Consider the following 18,813-nt stretch of genomic DNA (forward strand, 5'->3'; position numbering starts at 1 on the left):
CTGCATATCCTCTCTGCTTGGTAAACATATTGACATAACTATTTTCCTGTCAGCTCTCTCCTCTCCCTGCTCTCATACTGAAAGTGAGCTGACAGTATACTTATTAACAGTAGGGGACCACCACCAAAAGGGGGTAATGGAGGGAGGTTTGTCTAACTAGCTGGGGTTGCACAAAGCTACAGAACCTCTGAAAATATAGGACAAGTGAAAAGGGTTATCTAGTGCTAAATCGCTAATTCCTATCTTTGAGACAGAGCGGATAACCTGGATTTCTATATAAGCAAATTAAAGACGATTATTATTATTATTTATTTATAAGGCGCCACAGATTCCGTAGTGGCGGATAGAGAAGCAAGTAACAAATAGATGAGATAATACACATAAATAACACAGATGAGTGTGAGTAATGCTACTGGGACATGGGACAATAGGCAGGGCTTTCTTTTCCATTGGGCATGCTGGGCAACTGCCCGGGGGCCCCTCGGGGAAGGGGGCCCCATAGGCAGGGCTCTGAAGTAAAAAAAGAAAAAAACTTACCTTTTTGTGGTCACGCGGTGGCAATCCGACTCCTTTCCTGTTCCCCTTCTCCCTGCTGCGCTCGCACTGAATGTCGCATTTGACGTCAACACGCCCGACATTTTCAGTGAGGAGCGCAGCACGGAGCAGCCATGCCGCGACGGACAAGCAAGTGAGGAAGTAAGAAAACAGAAAAGAAAAAAAAAGAAGAGAAATAGGCGATAGAAAGGCAAGTGAAGGGGGCAAATAGAAGAATAATGGAGGGCACAGGCACAGTATCTGATACAGGGTTGTAGGGGGATACCAGAAGCAGGGCCATCTTAACAACATTATGGGCCCCCGGGCAAAGCAGTGCACCGGGGCCCCTAGATATAAATATAGATATAGATATATACAGATACAGATACAGATATAGATATATAGAGATAGAGATAGATAGATGTAGTTGCTCAGTGACCCTTGTAGGTCTTTTTTGCAGGTTTTTTTCTTTTACAGGATTATTTATTCTCATTAAGAGCCGTGCCTATGGGGCCCCCTTGCCCGTGGGGCCCCCGGGCAGCTGCCCATCGTGCCCAATGGCAAAGATGGCCCTGACCAGAAGCATGATGAAGGAGGCAAATAGAAGAATAATGGAGGGCACAGTGTGTGAAATAGGGGCAGACCAGAAAAATGATGAAGGGGGACAAACAGGAGCATAATGGAGGGCACAGTGTGCTAAGCACTTCAATAGTAAATTATTCTTAGTTTATAATAATTTTGTTTGTGTTAAACACTTGATTAATAATAAATAATTCATAGTTTATAATTATTTTGTTTATAATAATAAAAAAAATGATGTGGATTGATCTCTGTAGTACAGCATGTTTTTTTTTAATGTTTAAACACTGACTTTATTTTAGGCAACAATAAATATAAACGTAATTGTATCGATAAGTTACATTTCTATTCCCGTAAGTGGTTATGTAGGTAGGGGCCCCAGTGCACTGCTTTGCCCGGGGGCCCATAATGTTGTTAAGATGGCCCTGACAATAGGTAGAGAGGAGCCTGCCCGCAAGAGCTTACATTCTAGAGGGAGGGGTAGTGAGAGACAGTAGGACCAACTGAGAAAAGATGCAGATGGCAGGCCAGGAAGAGGAGGTGATGGATAAAATGGTTTGGAGATGGTAGGATAGGCGAGCTTGAAAAGGTGAGTTTTGAGTGAGCGTTTGAAGAGAACCTGAATATTATAATTTGTTGAACACAATAAAAGCACTCAGCAGTAAGATAATTGGCAGACACAGTACAATGTCATTTGTTCCCAATGCTACTCAGACATGACCTTAGTCAGGCAGCAAATAATGCTTTCCTTATATTGCTGAGCTTGCTGCATGCTTTATCCAACTCAGACTAAGAGGGCCAAAAGGTTGACACTAGCAATATTAGGGAACATGTTTTGGCCAACAGATTTGAGATCTCTTTCCAAGGAACATCAGGCCCTGACTTAGTTTACTGTATCAAATCCTCTCGAGTAATGGAATAACCCAGATTTAGGAACGCGTTCATACATCACAGTCCATCAATATGTTGTATTGCTTAATCACGAGCCCGAAGATATATAGATATATAGATATATATATATATATATATATATATATATATATATATATATTACACTATTATATTTTATAGTATATTTTGATACAAATGTTAGCAGAATGTGTTTTAAAAACTATAGTTATTTTTAGTATGAATTATTTTGAAAACTTGACAATACAATAAATGGTTTGTTTAAAGCAGAAATTTCTCGTATTCTGTGTCAGGGCCCCAAATTTAGCCCCAGAGTCTATGACCAGATTGTCACATTTGCCGTATGTTCAATTATAAACTCCATCTTTTAGGGTCCAAGAAGAATGACTCATTGAGATTGCGGGGTCTATTTATGACCATCGGCAAATTGTTGACGTTGATTTTCATTTCTTATCGCAATGATAAATTAAATAACGTGGCCATTTATTAATATTGATTATCCAGGATACCCGTCCTGAGATGCTCTCTACATATGTTATCTTCAGATGGAGTTAGTTACTGGGCTCAAGCTTCGAATTCTGAAGCTTGGTACATATGGCATAATCGCAGTCCCCATAGACACCTATGTGGAATGGATTTGCATTTGAAGAGACTGCAATTCTATTAAAAAGTAGCCTTGAAATTTGCAAATACGTCAATCCCAGGAAAACTGCACTTTTCAGGGGATTTAAACTTCTTCGGAGGATCATAAATAGGCCCTTTAGGGTCTCATGTAAATAATGATTAGTGCGCAGAACACCATGAACTCAATGTCATTTCAGCATTGAGTTCCAGCAACTTACTGGATTTTTTCAAGATGTCCTCAGTCTGGTCCACTAATATCACAGTGTGACCTGTAGCTGTAGGTCAGGGAAACAGGCAAGAATCAAGTCCAAATAACGAAACCAGGGGCCATACACGGAAAGACCAAAACAGCAACAGGTTCAAAGGCACAGGAGAATGGATCCAGTTCAGAACTGGGAAAGAACATCTGTTTTTTGCTGCAAACCCTACATTTATCTTATCTTCCTTCTGGTAGGGTACCCATATAAACTCAATTTCATTTTGCTGTAATATGTGAGGTTCTTTTTTTTTTTTATGTTTGAAATAAATTGGATTTTAAGAGAATCAGTATCAATCTACAATCATCTTTTTTATTTCTCCATCCGGATATTATGAGTCAAAAATCTTTAATGAAGAGCGAAATTATCTCAATATTTCTGGGTGGACTGTAGAGGGAATTATCTGACAGCTACTCTGCGGGAAAACTTCTAGTAAGTTTTTAATCACAAGGGGAGCACGTGTTGAATCATATCTCACTCGCACATCTGTTGAATCCAGATTTGTGACGGTTTATTAAAAAAAAGGTTTTCTAGTAAGTGTTCACTTCACAAAGGCAAGAGGAAACTCATCACCATATTGGACTATGTATTATTCTAATCACTTTTTTATATATTTTTTGAGTGTAAATTGCACCCAAGTTGCTGCCAACTCGGCATCAGACCTAATTTGTCTACATCATACAGCCACATGTTAGCTCTGTGGTTAATACATTTAAATCACTGCCTTCCAGTCTCCCACTTAACTACCTACCTTATCCTCTGCCTCTCCGCCTTCTTTCCCCTTCCCTGCCTCCGTCCCTCTACTCTCCCTCTCTCCCCTGTGTTTCTCCGTCTGTCCACCCCTCCCCTTAGATTGTACGCTCCTCTGAGCAGGGCCATCTCTCCTCCTGTTCCCACCACTTCTAACTCTGCTCTCCAGCTACTTTGCCCTCCTCCTTGAGGGCCCTCCTCCCCCCTCTGGGGGTCTCCCTGTCTTCCGCGCCCTCCTTTTGGGCCCCGTCATTTGCGGATACTCCCCCCCGCCCTCACTAGCTGTGCATTGAGCTTACTGAGTTACTGTGCTTTATGTTTACTGTACTGTGCTGTCTCACCTTGTATTGTAATTTGTTTTTGTCCCTGTACGGCGCCACAGACACCTTGTGGCGCCCTATAAATAAAAATTAATAATAATAATAATACCATGCTTAATAAAGGTAAGACTATATTCTGAAACAGCATCTTTGGTACAATAAAGTCTTTTCTTTTACTCTTTTTTTTTTTTGTCTTTTTTTGTTTTTACTTGTTATTGTTAAACAAAATCTTTGTTACTTTCTCCTCAATTATTATTACTACACAGTGTAGTGATCTTTTCAATGTATAAAAAGGTTAAGGTAAAACATTTATGAAATCTGTGCCACAGGTAGCTATGAAGAAAAGAAGGTATTGTCCCTTATAACGAGTCACATTTTATCCGTCGTAGTTCTAGTACAAATTACAAAATAAAAGCAAACATCTGAATGGTTGCTATGGACACCACCATCTTTCCTACACAATTACACTTTTCACAAAGGTTTACCTGTACTGGTTTCTCTTTCCGCTCTGACTTGCTGACATTTTTCATAACTTATCCCTTCTACTTTTTTTTCATTTACTATAAAGAGTCAATTCTAATTAATAATTAGTAGAGAAACCCGGCGGTAAACACCTTAAATTAAACTGAAATGTAATGACTAAATTACTTTATTAACAGAATACAATAACTTTTTTATACACTACATTACATGCAGAAATTTTAACAATGGAGTATAAAGAATAAAGAACTATATTATCAATCACTATATTAAAGGAACTAAAGAATTTCTTTATACACTACAATATATGTATAAGTTCTTCCATCAAAGTTACAATGCTGGGCATGGTCCCTGCAAGATGCGCTGATATATGTGGCTCCAAATAACTGTCGCAGTTTCCAGACCACCCAGAAGGTTACATGTTCCAGGTCACTCAGCAGGTGCACTAAATATTTGCTTAATTTTGTTTGCACCTCATAGAGATGGAGGATTTCTCTACTGTAATTGTCAGTACAACACACATTAACCACGCGCGACAGGTTCCTGCAAATTTAGCACTCAATTAAATCGCCCCCTTTGTAGTTTTTGCTTGAAATATATATATATATATATATATATATATATATATATATATATATATATATATATATATATAAAATGTCGCAATCCATTATGTGTCTGCAACAACATCATAGGATATACTATTTTATCACCGTAAAGGAATTGTCTGATATTTCAAATTGCAGACTCCAGTGTAAGCCGTACTGTTTTATAAAAGGCAGTGATTTCCTTGACTTGGTGGCTTACAACCCGTGGAGAAATATATTACGCTGGAAATATCATTGTTTCAAGGTTATGTCCTATGGATGAAAGATGAATCCTTGTCACATATCAGAGCGGGGGGGTGATTGACAAACTTTTCTTTTTAAAATTCCAACAGTTTAATGACCTTGGAATGTTAAAAAACAAATAGGTTGATGAATAACTTCACAGCTATACTTCAGTACTATAAAAGTTATACACGATAAGTGCATTATGTAAAGAAATGTATTTTCTAATTACACTTGTGCCATATTCGGCAGCTGTTAAGCAGTTGCTAAATAATTCAGAAATACATTTAAGGCTGTAAAAATCAAAACAGAGTTCTTTGGTATTGCTTTGTGTTATTCTGTAAAGTGTTATTGTATGAAATGAATGCAGATTCTAAAGCACTTTCTCTTTTATCTTAATGTGGGAACTGGGATAGCCCATATTTCCCAAATCTCCCGGACATTCCGGGAGACTCACAAATGCAGGATAGGTCTCCTGGACTCCTGGGAGAGTAGGTCATTCTCCTGGACCCTGCCGACTTCATAGACAAGTGGTCAGTACGGCTCCCTCAATGATGCAATTCGTTGAGAGTCTTGTCATTTTGGCCTCCGCCCCGCAACGAAATGATGTGATCGCGTGAGGGGAGAAAACAAAAATTGGTAAGTATGGGCTAGCCCTCCATCCCACTTCAAGTGCAATTAATTGTCTACCATGTTTTTATCAGCACGGTGGCTCAGTGGTTAGCACTTCTGCCTCACAGCACTGGGGCCATGAGTTCAATTCCCGACCATGGCCTTATCTGTGTGAAGTTTGTATGTTCTCCCCGTGTTTGCGCGGGTTTCCTCCCACACTCCAAAAAACATACTAGTAGGTTAATTGACTGCAATCAAAATTGACCCTTGTCTCTCTCTCTCTGTCGTGTGTGTGTGTGTGTGTGTGTGTTAGGGGATTTAGACTGTAAGCCCCAATGGGGCAGGGACTGATGTGAGTGAGTTCTCTGTACAGCGCTGCGGAATCAGTGGCGCTATATAAATAAATGGTGATGATGATGATGATCTTCAAAGAAGTATTTAGATTTTGTTGTGCCCTAGATTTTCCTTCCTCTATGTTTAATCAACCACTTAACGCCCCCTCTGCTATGATTAGATGGGCGGATGGAAAAAGCCAAGAAGTTAAGATAACATATTTGGCAAAGGCCTAAAATATTACTGTATATACATTTTTCTGATGTCCAATCTGTAGCTATCTAGGCCTATGGCATCATTTTGTGACAATCGTTTAGGGGGCAAAGCCAAAATGATGCGGTTCATCAAGGCCCGCTGCCCCACCTCCCCCGGGATCTCCCTGAAGCCAACGAGGAAAAGTTGACAAGTATAATGTTAGTCATATATACTTGATGCTGAGCTGGAGAGCATTACTAAGCAGTAGCTTCAGGAATTCTTTTCTCAGGTGGTCGCAGTGATTATTGACAGCGTGTGAACTCTTTTGGACTGAGAGTCCTCTTTATCCTGTACCCTATGTTAAAGGTGAGCGCCAGATTGAGTGGTGACCACGATTAGCTCCTCGCAACCACATCCAAATCACACGTACTTGGGAACGTTTATAGGACAGTCAGGGCACAATTGATCATTCAGTTGATCATACGCTCATAGCGACCCCCCTCACATTGCACGCCAGGCCAAGACGCAGTAGGTAAACAAGAACTTGCTCTTAATTTAAAGTCCGGGTTCCTTCACCCTCACCCCCCACACACACACACGAATGTTTATGTTCCTGTGTTTTCCAAAAAACGATTTTTAACAGATCTGTATAGCAGAATGAAGGTATGAATGAGCGGTACTGAGGATGAAGATGTGAAGGAGGAGGGGGCTGTCACATCTGCGCCTCTCCCCATCCTTGTCTCTCCGACTCGCTTATCCTCAAGCGACCACGACCAAGGATGACTCATTGTCTTCAGACTTCAGCGTGGGAATACGTTACGATTAAAACTTTGCTACATTTTTATTTCGTGTTTTCGTCTTACTTTAGAGAGCAACTATTCTCCTATGTTTCAAAATGAATTTCAGTTTACATCGCAGCCTATCACAATTTTGCCCTCCAGAAATGTTGCACCCTCAAAAGCCTCACGCCCTACGCTGCTGCTGAGTCAGCCTATTGGATAATCATGCTCTGGGGACATCTACTTACGTCCTATTTAACCCGTCTCAGAGGCAAGCAAACGCAGGATTTGTACAGGGGGGGGGGTTTTCCACTCCATGCCGCCAGTGGGAGTGACCAGCATGCATGGGGGTGTGGCTATAATATTAGACAGTCCTTGGCTGCTCTCCAACTCTTCCTATCCCCATAATATACATGGGCAATGCTGCGTGCACTACTGTTAGGTACACGCAGCTCTCCCTTTTCAAGCAGAGCCGTGCGAAGTGGGAGCAGGGTCCAGCCACCTCAATTATACAGTGCCCCAGGCTTGAAGGGGGATTTCCAGGCACTAGGAAACCCCCCCCCCCCCCCTGACTCGGTTTGTTTAAGCACCGAACAATCACGTTGTAATGTAACAAAGACCAATGTCAATCCCATTCTGCTGTGAGAACAAAGCCTGGCAGACAGAGCTGAAGCACACTGTATATATCAGTTTTACTTGATGATTAAAGGCAGAGAGTTACAGTTACATTTACTTCTCAGTTAGAAACTCTGCACTGTTAATTTAAGCAGCGCTAGAACCATCCTCTTATTTATTGCGCCGTACAAACCTTGAGACTTGGTAAGTTATAATGTAACACAGTTCTCTTGGTGGAGTAATAAATGTTGCTTTATTTACTAGTGCCCTGTACAGCTATTGTTCTGACGTCCCTAGCTAAACCAGGCGGAACATCGATCATTCAAATTGTTTTGCTGTGTCTCCCTGAAAACTATGTTAGCTACAACAGGAGCTGGTTTACAAATTAATGTGGGTTGGGGGAGAACGTGTGTTTTTGTGTAATGAGTAAATCTCTATGGCCCCTTTCCCATTATGGCGTACCATAGTTGTCACCTCTGGAATTCTCAAATAATTGTTTGTTCAAGGTCCATTTACTGTAATAACACTTTCCCCCCCTCCTGACGCCCCCCTGACGTTTCCAGCAATATCGAAGGAGGTGCAACTACATCATTTTAATCAATGGCCCAGTTACGTCTCTATAGAGAGTTTGCGGCTTGTTCTGACATTAACGTTCAAAAGCAAGTGTGTGCGATAAACTATAAAGACACATCTAGAGAATTGCTATATATAATTGTTCTGGTTGACGATGCCGACTGAGAGTTAGCAAATGATCCATACCAACTACACAGATGTAATGTAGCATTTTGAGAGACCTGTTTCAAAGCCATAAATTATCGTCTGGATAATTTAGATTGTCTCCAGCCTGCTGGTAGGCAGCTAAAACATTTGTATCCGTCACACAGAAATCCATCAGAAACAGCAACACAGACATCATTTTACAATTAAATATTTGATTAACTAAATTAAAATTGTATTTTATTTTATTTCTTTAGTATTAAGATTAAAAAGGCTGTATTTACCATATAGGCGCCAAACTGGGCACATGCTTAAGGCAGCTCTGTTAAGGGGCAGTATAGAAAAGGATTAATTTAAATTTTATTGCCCCTTTTAATACTTCTTAAGTTACTTGATCTTTCCAATCTAACCAGTTTGTAAGTTTATCTTCAGATCTGTGCTCTTCATCTGTCATAACCGTTGGCTTAAAAGATCGTGACTCTGTAAGCTCAATGGAGATCCTGATCCTGAGTGCATACACACTGCAGGATTGGAACGACTTTGGAACAAGATTTAAAGTTCTGCTGAATAATCATCTTCATCATTTATTTATATAGCGCCACTAATTCCGCAGCGCTGTACAGAGAACTCATTCACATCAGTCCCTGCCCCATTGGAGCTTACAGTCTAAATCCCCTAACACACAACCAGACAGAGAGAGAGAAAGAGAGAGAGACTAGGGTTAATTTGTTAGCCTATTAATCTACTAGTATGTTTTTGGAGTGTGGGAGGAAACCGGAGTACCCGGAGGAAACCCACACAAACACAGGGAGAACATACAAACTCCTCTCAGATAAGGCCCAGGTCGGGAATTGAACTCATGACCCCAGCACTGTGTGGAGTTTGTATGTTCTCCCTGGGTTTGCGTGGGTTTCCTCCGGGTGCTCCGGTTTCCTCTCACACTCCAAAAACATACTAGTAGGTTAATTGGCTACTAACAAATTGACCCTAGTATCTCACTGTCTGTGTGTGTGTGTGTGTGTGTGTGTGTGTTAGGGAATTTAGAGTGTAAGCCCCAATGGGGCAGGGACTGATGTGAGCGAGTTCTCTGTACAGCGCTGCGGAATTAGTGGCGCTATAGAAATAAATGATGATGACAATGATGATGTTCTGGGCCTTCCACTGGATGGATTTGGATGAAAACTTATTAGCCTAGGGCGACCGGAACCTCAACCAGTCCCTGCACTGTGTACATTTTTTTTTTATATATATGTAAACTCGTGCAGCATGTTGACACAGTGATTAGCACGGTTATCTCACAGCACTTGGGCCATGAAATCCAGATTCCAATCGGGACACTATCTGTGCGGAGTTTGTACGTTCTCCCCGTGCACACATTTCTAATCTGACGGTAAATTGCACTAACAATTTAAGATCGTAGTGCATGTGATGCATAATTATCTGTGAGTAATGTTACTGACACTACTATTAAACACAATAGTGGAATCTGCGGCTGGAGATCTATGGGAGGTCTCACTAAGTACAGTACATACAGCACTAATCTATAGAGAAACTTTAAGAACACAATGTAATGCTCTGTTAAGTAGGAGATTTTTAACAGGTGTTTTCAACGCCCGTCTGTACACTGAAAATAGGTGACTTGCCCTGTAGTGATTGGCAGATGCTTGAAAGTAACTGCAATTGTCCTCCCCAATCACATGGGAAATACAGACATATAATGTTATTCAATAATATCTTGACTATTACAGAAACAATTGTACAGTGCAGCTATTGTGCCCTTTGACGTTAATACCCCAAATAATAACAATGAATAAGCAAACTGGTGATCCATTTAGGCCATATTCAACAAAAATGATATTAAAATTGACTTTATATTTCAGGGGAAACATGTTTTACAGCCACATTCACAGACATTTGTGAATTTCGGAGACGGTAACTTTTTTTTTAACAATTTAACATTTAGCATTAAAAAGAGCATTACTGAAATATTGCTATTATAAAACGGCACCATGCTTCATGCAGACATAAGAGAGAGGGACACATTGGATGGATTAATGTCTCCGACTACTCAGAGAATAGGTCACATGAATGTGTAACACTTGTTCATATGCCACAACTGCAACATTTATCCCTGTACTTAAAGAATTCTAAAAAATATAATAAAGGCAGTACACATATATTATATAGGTCCTCCAGAAATTTGGGAGTCGCCCTCCGTAAACGGAAACCAACATTCAGCGACAGTAGGCAACTATGATATAGCGCCAATACTATAAAGCAGCGATTGGAACTCCATTGGAGTTTACAGTCTAAATTCCCCAACACACACACACACACATATGAACCAGCAATATTCTCAGGAAAGCTTAAGCTGTCTGAACTGATTTATCTCCAGTGACAGCCGCCTCTATCTAGATGTCTGTAACCCTGGCAGCTAAACCGCGCAGTATATAATACGTGATTGCAGGTCATTTAGTTATTGGGCACCTGGAGAGTAGGGTGATAAAAAGGAAGAACAAGGGGAATTATCTTTCTTTCTCGTGTCTTTTATTATAACGCAGAACTTAAATGCATCTTGGCGGTCAGATGGCGACGTGTGTGTCCTGCCTCCCCTTCAGGACATACAGCCATAGGGCTTCTACAGATGTCTGCGTGCGCGGTATCATTTCATTTCTGCATTTAATACAAATGTGAAATTTGCACCGTGCTCTAAAATAAAACACTGCAATTACATTATCTGACTCCCACTCTAAATAATCAGCCTGTGATTGCATTTATTATTTTCATGTATAACATCTAAAGCACTTTTATATGTGACTCCTGCGCTCATCTGATAGACTCAGAATTGATTAAGTGGCAAGACATAAAAGTGATTGACTGATTAATTAAAATGTATGTTATGGAAATTGTTTACGCTCCAAGCGTTATTTGGTTTATATGAATAAAGAGCTAAGGATATATTCAGTAACACTGCTTAGAAGTATAAAAAAAAGTTGTATGTATGAACTTTGCTTCCCATAGAGCTGCATTTGGCAACACAATCTTCCTCCATCAGTGTGACAGGAGACTCACAAAACTGTGCGGTCACCGGGGATCCTGCTCTTCCCACTATATAACTCTCAGTCTGTGGCATCCTTCTGCCTCCTTTCCCCTTCTCACAACATGTCACTGCCTCTGTCACATGCAGCCCTGTCCTCACTAACACATCACTTATCTCCTGATATACTCTGTGCTGCTGGGAGACCCTGCTCCTTCCACTATATAACTCTCAGTCTGTGGCTTCCTGCTGCCTCAATTCCTCTCCTCACATCATGTCACTGCCCCTGTCACATGTAGCCCTGTCCTCACTAACACATCACTCATCTCCTGATATACTCTGTGCTGCTGGGAGACCCTGCTCCTTCCTCTATATAACTCTCAGTCTGTGGCTTCCTGCTGCCTCAATTCCTCTCCTCACATCATGTCACTGCCCCTGTCACATGCAACCATGTCCTCACTAACACATCACTTATCTCCTGATATACTCTGTGCTGCTGGGAGACCCTGCTCCTTCCACTATATAACTCTCAGTCTGTGGCTTCCTGCTGCCTCAATTCCCCTCCTCACATCATGTCACTGCCCCTGTCACATGCAGTCCTGTCCTCACTAACACATCACTTATCTCCTGATATACTCTGTGCTGCTGGGGGACCCTGCTCCTTCCACTATATAACTCTCAGTCTGTGGCTTCCTGCTGCCTCCATTCCCCTCCTCACATCATGTCACTGCCCCTGTCACATGTAGCCCTGTCCTCACTAACACATCAGTCACCTCCTGATATACTCTGTGCTGCTGGGGGACCCTGCTCCTTCCTCTATATAACTCTCAGTCTGTGGCTTCCTCCTTGTCTCCATTCCGCTCCTCATATCGTGTCCCTCCCAAAAAAAGAGAAAATCCCCTTCTTGGGGCTGGTAGATGTATCCTAGAACCCACGTGTTGGAGTTCAGATAAGAAACATTTGACATTTTATTCTATCTGACCTAATTCCACCCTAAACATTTTTTTTTAGCTTTGGGTGTATAAACATCTCTATACCTGTCTAGTATTTCTCTATATGGTATTTATATAGTCCTTACACCAATAGAGTTAAACATGAGTATTCATTTTGTTCTTGACAATTCTATAACCTCTGCTGAGAGACATTAATTGGACAAGAAAAGTGTCAAGGTGCTCTAGTGGGATACAATAGTAACGATCATTATTCTTGTATGGTATCCACAGAGCTGAAGGTCATTCTTGAATAGCTAGAAAGAGCTTCAGTAGCGTTAGTGGCTGGGATTTAAGCCTTTATTCTAGAGAGAAATAACAAAGGACACTGATGTAATACAGTTGTGCTTTAGCCATCAAGAGGGAAATATACCCTGAAAGTAGGGATTTTGCACTCTCTATGATGCCCGTATAACTGATGCCATGTAGCCTTTCACCCAGCTACACCAACCGTCAAAGTAATGGACAATGTAATTTCAGAACAAGGTAGAGAGAAAATGTCAGCCCACATAAGTAAAACACATATGCAATTACATTAAAAAAAATCTTTAATTTTAAACATTTTTTATAAAATGAACACTTCAATAATTTTATAGTGCCAAAATTTTACAAAAATATATATATTTGATACAATATAAAACTATAAACTGATTACAAGGACACGAGCGTTAGCAAAACCAAGCACACAATTGATATATTTCACTGCATAAAACATAGCCTAGAACTTTTCAAAGTCAGAAACGCGCATTCGATGGGACGTTAAGACAGGCTCGGCTGAATGCGTGGCGGATACAGTGATAAAATATCCTTGTATTGTGTCCTTGACATCCAATTATCCAACTGTAAACTGACGACAGAATCAGATGCAAATCATTCTCTTCCTTTGTGCTCTAATGTCTGGTATATAGAAAAAGATTTTTTCAATAGACATGATATTTCAGCTTCCATCCAATCTAAACCTTCAAAAGGGTTATTTTCTTATTTGTTTGTCATATTTGACCTTCACGCAGAAAGTCTCTTCGTTTTTATCTTCCTGGTCATTGATAAAGATCAGGATTTCTTCCAGTCCGCTGCTGTCGCTGGGCGCGAAACGCAGACCGATAGTGTACGTCTCACCAGCAGCCACCTAAATAAGTATAGTTGTAGTTATAGAGGGACGTGCTTTAATATCATCATAAATCAGTAGGGTTGAAATAATGTTTCCCTAGGTACTTTCTAAGATGGAAATAAACACAGATAATAGATCATTCCGCCACCAGCTTCGACAAATGATTTGGAGGACTACGAAATATAATCTCCACTTGTAACCTCTGTTCCTTTATCTAACATGATCCCATCAAGGTCGCCCACGCTGCCGCTTGATCAATTTAAGGCTGCTAATTTAATAAGGCATTTATGACAAATGTGAACTTGTTAAACGGGTAAACTCTTACAATTACTGTAGCATATGACTCTATAATACATTTATGTCTATTGATTTAAGAGGAGCGGTTATTGTCTGGATTTAAGTACTTTCAAAGTCACTTCCCATGAACCTTCGCTCGATGTGCATTAGAATAACTCGCTATACAAGTGTCAGGAGCATACACGGGTGACCTATTGTACTCTGCAATTAGAATGTCTTAATTAGGTAGCGCACACGGAATATAAAGAGGAGAAACTAAATGGTATAGAAGAAACAGTCGTCTGCCCTATCATTGTCCGTTGTGGTGAAATTGTATTCATGATGAAATAATGTTGCCTGTTAGATGATGCAGACAGAATATTTAAAGCCGTAGTTCTATAACGAAAAACCACCATTGTTTTACTACAACGGTGTAAAGTAAGAAGTAGAATATAATAAGCTGCATTAGATAAATGTATTTTGTGTGGGGGGGTGAGGTGATGTATTGGGGAGGGGGTTTAGTGGTGGTTGAAGCACCAAGTACAGAGAGGTGGCAGTGAGCACTTGTTAGGGTCTTGTTTAATGTACTTTTCATGTTGTGAGGACTCTGGTTCTTAAATTGAATGAGCACTCCAAAAGTAGGGACATGTGGACATTAAATACATTAATAATGACTAGAACAGAAATGGAGAACCTAGAGCAACAAGAATACAATACAGAATGTTTAGGACGTAGGGGGTAGATTTACTGAAGCTTCTAAAAAAAAGGTAGAGGTGTTGCCCATAGCAACCAATCACATCATATCTACCATGTTCTAGAATGTACCAGTTAAATGATAGCTAGAATCTGATTGGTTGCTATGGGCAACACCTCCACTTTTACTTATTAGAACCTTTAGCAAATCTACCCCTTTGGGTTTTTTGGATAAGGGGTTTCTCCATAATTGGGAGCACTAAGCCTAAAATTGACAAAACAATATTTAATAATTACCCGTCTCTTTCCTACAGAGTCTTTGGCAGTTCCCTCTTTATTAAACTGTTTAGCAGTTCTGCTCACAGTGACAGGAGGAATCAGTCCGCTATCATGTCTGGGCGTAGGTCATTACAGAAAACCACCTATCATTTACAGTCTTCTTTTTTTGGTTTTATAAACTTTGTATAAAATGGTTTTCCAGATAAGGGATTACATTCCTGTATACATTTTATGTAAACGGTTATCTTCAAACAAGGAAAACATCCTGGAAATGTCTACCAAAGACTAAAGCTGGGTACACACTACAGAAATTTCGACCAACTTTTTATGCCGAGCGATTTTACATGCGATCGATGTTCCGATCGCTCGGTCCATGGACTGCATACACACTAGCCTTGTTTAGGACGATAAAGGGAAGAGCGGACGTCCCTTTAGCGACTTTTTACAGCCATGTTGTCCTGAGCAATGACTGTAATTTCATACTCACTGTTGTGGATCGGTCGGAAGTTTATACACAATACACAACGGAAACGAGATTGGAACGAAAATATTAAACGGTACGACCAACCAAATGAGGCGACAATCGTCCATTTGGGCAGACTTTCGACCATCGTGTCACTGCACACACTGACCCGACTTTTGAACGAGCGGTCGTATGTCGGCTGATTTAGCCGATTATTGGATGAAAACCATGTAGTGTGTACCTAGCTTAAGAAAACAACTTGGACACTGCTAGAGATAATCAGGTCCATGTTACAGCTAATATGTGACATTAGTCTAACCATCCAACACTGTCAATTACTGATGCAGAAAACAGCTCAGACAGGTGGAGCCGTTTGTCGGGAATGTAATTGCTCCTAAATTGACCAAGACACTTAAAGTAGAGCAAATTAAAACTTGGATATTAGAAAATAAAGCCTATTGGATTTGGTGATACACTGTAAATTAATATCAAGCCTCTAAATATATCCATTTGCATATTATATGATACATAAAGGATATGGCTGCAGTCAAAGTATTGATGGAATCGTCTTTAAATTAATGTATAACATGATTGTGTGTGTGTGTGTGTGCGTGTGTGTCTGTTGGGAAGGAAAATAGATTGTAAGCTCCACTGGGCTGGGGGTGATGGGAATGATTCAAATATTGTGCGCAAAAACTGTTAATAAATAAATATTACTGAAAATGCAGCTTAATATTTAACTAGGAAATAGTAATATGGTGACATCATTAAAGAGCCTCACTAGTTTCCACTGAACGGAGAGGCTAAATACTGGATTTACACTGTGCTTACAGCCAGGGCCGGATTAACCCGAGGTCTAACTGGGCTATAGCCCAGGGGCCTCGGGCATCCAGGGGGCCCTTCAAAGTCCTCAGCAGCATTATTGATAGGTCCGGGGGCGGGGGCGCCCCCAGCCCGATCAATGCTGCTGAGCACTGTCACTGTAGTCCTCCGTCCCCGGCGCTCAGTAATCTGCTTACTGAGGAGATCTCGCGAGTGAACTCTCGCGAGATCTCCTGAGTAAGGAGCTTACAGCGCGCCGGGGACGGAGGACTACAGTGACAGGTAAGCGCTTGGGAGGGGGGGCCCTCACGGGGTACGGGGGGGGCGGCGGGTGGCTCACATTGGGGGCCTCACGGGGGAATGGAGGCGCCCTTAGCCCAGGGGCCTCCATTCCCTTAATCCGGCCCTGCTTACAGGACACGTACACTTTAAAAAACAAACAGCTAATCCACTCCCCAAAAAACCCACATTGTTGCTGACACAATATCTCCCCTCTCTCCCTCACACAGCTCTGTGCGTAGAACAATATTCGGTGTAAGGGCAGATGGGCCAACCTTGTTGTGGCATTTTATCTCCTCAGTGGACAGAGTCTTGCTGGCAAATTTTAGCCCGGGGGGGGCGATTCGGCTCAGAAGCCTATTAAGAAAAAAAATGCAGGTGACCCAGCCCAAGGTAGCCCACTATGGGACCGGTCCGGGGAGGGCAGATGCCCCCTGACCCCCAGCCCCTGTTACTGGACATTTATCTTCTTAAAATAACAGCTGACACAAAATGGCCGACGCTGGTGTTTACCTCAAATGTGTTCTCCTTGAATTGCAGAAGATCCGGCCTGTTTGTATGGAGGGAGTACATCTTCCGTGTTTGGTACGGGTTGGTGTAAGTGATCCTTTTGTTGCAGCCCCTTTCTCCAGCAGAAATTGTGATTTCAAAAGCCTTTAAAGACATAAGGCATTGTTTAAAACTATATATATATATATATATATATATATATATATATATATATATATATATATATATTTTTATATATATATATTATGATTAGGTATTTGCTAATGTGTTTCCCTGTTTGGGCATTTGAAGTCTGGGGTACAACAATGGGTGCATATTCGGTGCATGTTGCACCCTGGTCATGTGACGTTAGGGGCTTACATACATTTGTAACCATATTGGTCACCTCATGTTGGACTGACTGGAGCAGACAGACTGAACACACAAAACATTATATGTGGTATAAACATCTTATACTATGGATACAGCACATAACAACATAAAATAAGGAGATAATTGTGGAAGGTTTTTTAAGTTAAAGGCTCAGAATACCCCTGAGCCAAAAAGAGGAAGGCTTGTATACGGAGCACATTTCCACTACATAAGACCCGTGTAACAAGGAGCAGGGATATAGGACATTCAGAGGGAGGAGCTTTGACAACCGTTGAGCTTGTATTGAACAAGGCGAGCGGTAAGAGGAGATTGGAGTGTGGCGAGACCCCATAAGATCCATCAAGGACCCCAATGTATCCTGCAAACGGTGCATAGCTGGTCTATATGTTTCAGATGTTCATTTCACCCAAAACTATATGTTCTGTTATGGGCCAAGTTCTTCTTTCATATATCTGTTTGTACACGCTGCCCTGCAACTTGAACTAAATACAATGCCTTTTCTTCTTAGCTTCTTTCTGTGCCTTTAAGCCTTGTCTTTATATCATCAAGCTGTAGTACTCATGGGGTACGACACAGACCTTTACTATGGATGCAATTATATTTAACGCAGCTCGTAAGAGTGCTTTGTTGTGACCTTGGGCAACAAAATGAGACAACTCATATGGCTAAAAAATATATAGAAAGATAAACAAAATATATTTAGTAAAAGTTGCAAACGGGCGTCCCTAAACCAATAAACTAAAGTCACCTGAAGGCGAAGATCTGATTTAATGGCCAGTCTGAGACGGGAATGACGTGTATTTTATATTTACACTGTCCGTCCTTGGGTTAGTTTAATTACAAAGTGCAAACGAGTGACTCCGGCCCTAGCTCACACATAATCGTGCTGCACGCAATGAGCTTGCTGTAGAATTGGGAGACAAGGCCATGCGCACTCTCCAGCTCGTTAATTTATTTCCATTAGGACCGCTAGATGGCTTATTCAGCTCGCGCAGCACTTTGAAAAATACATTACAGGAGAGCTTTAATATTTTCAGATTGTAATGTTTCATTTCTGCTCCCTTAGGAAAAACCGCTAGACATACTAATTCAAATTGTTTTAACAATGAACAGCCCGGCAAAATTATACATGTCAGCTTGTAATAATCCCTTTCAGTGAGGATGCTTCAGTAATTTATCATAATGCAAAATAAATCACTACTGCAAATGTAGAGGAATCTAGAAACCGGTGAGATATATACTGCATTATAATACAAGCATTATCTATTGGACTCCTTTGGGTAGGTGTTCTCGGTGGACCAAGGCAATAGACTGTCAGAAAAAGGTGGTAGGTTCCAGGGCAATTGAGAAGTATAATAAAGCTGCTCGCTAATCCAATATGCCCCTAGCAGTCTGGTAGTTGCCCAGGAATACTAAAAAAAAAGGAGGCGCTCTTTAAAATCCTTGAGTCT

General features: G+C 41.0%; 1 protein-coding gene across 2 annotated transcripts in view; it reads right to left on the reverse strand.

Moving 5' to 3' along the window:
* Window positions 1-13,140: 13,140 nt before the first annotated feature.
* The window catches only part of NPHP4 (nephrocystin 4), a 185,254-nt gene continuing 179,581 nt past the window's right edge, over window positions 13,141-18,813 (reverse strand). For both annotated transcript variants that reach the window (XM_075190021.1, XM_075190020.1), the window contains 2 exons: window positions 16,994-17,134; window positions 13,141-13,686 (listed from right to left, as the gene is read on the reverse strand). In XM_075190021.1, the coding sequence (XP_075046122.1) occupies window positions 13,531-13,686; window positions 16,994-17,134 (297 nt within the window). In that variant the 3' untranslated portion in view covers window positions 13,141-13,530. The remainder of the gene's footprint in view (window positions 13,687-16,993; window positions 17,135-18,813) is intronic.

The sequence above is a fragment of the Mixophyes fleayi genome, chromosome 11 (genome assembly GCF_038048845.1).
Source record: "Mixophyes fleayi isolate aMixFle1 chromosome 11, aMixFle1.hap1, whole genome shotgun sequence".
Classification (NCBI taxonomy): Eukaryota; Metazoa; Chordata; class Amphibia; order Anura; family Limnodynastidae; genus Mixophyes; species Mixophyes fleayi.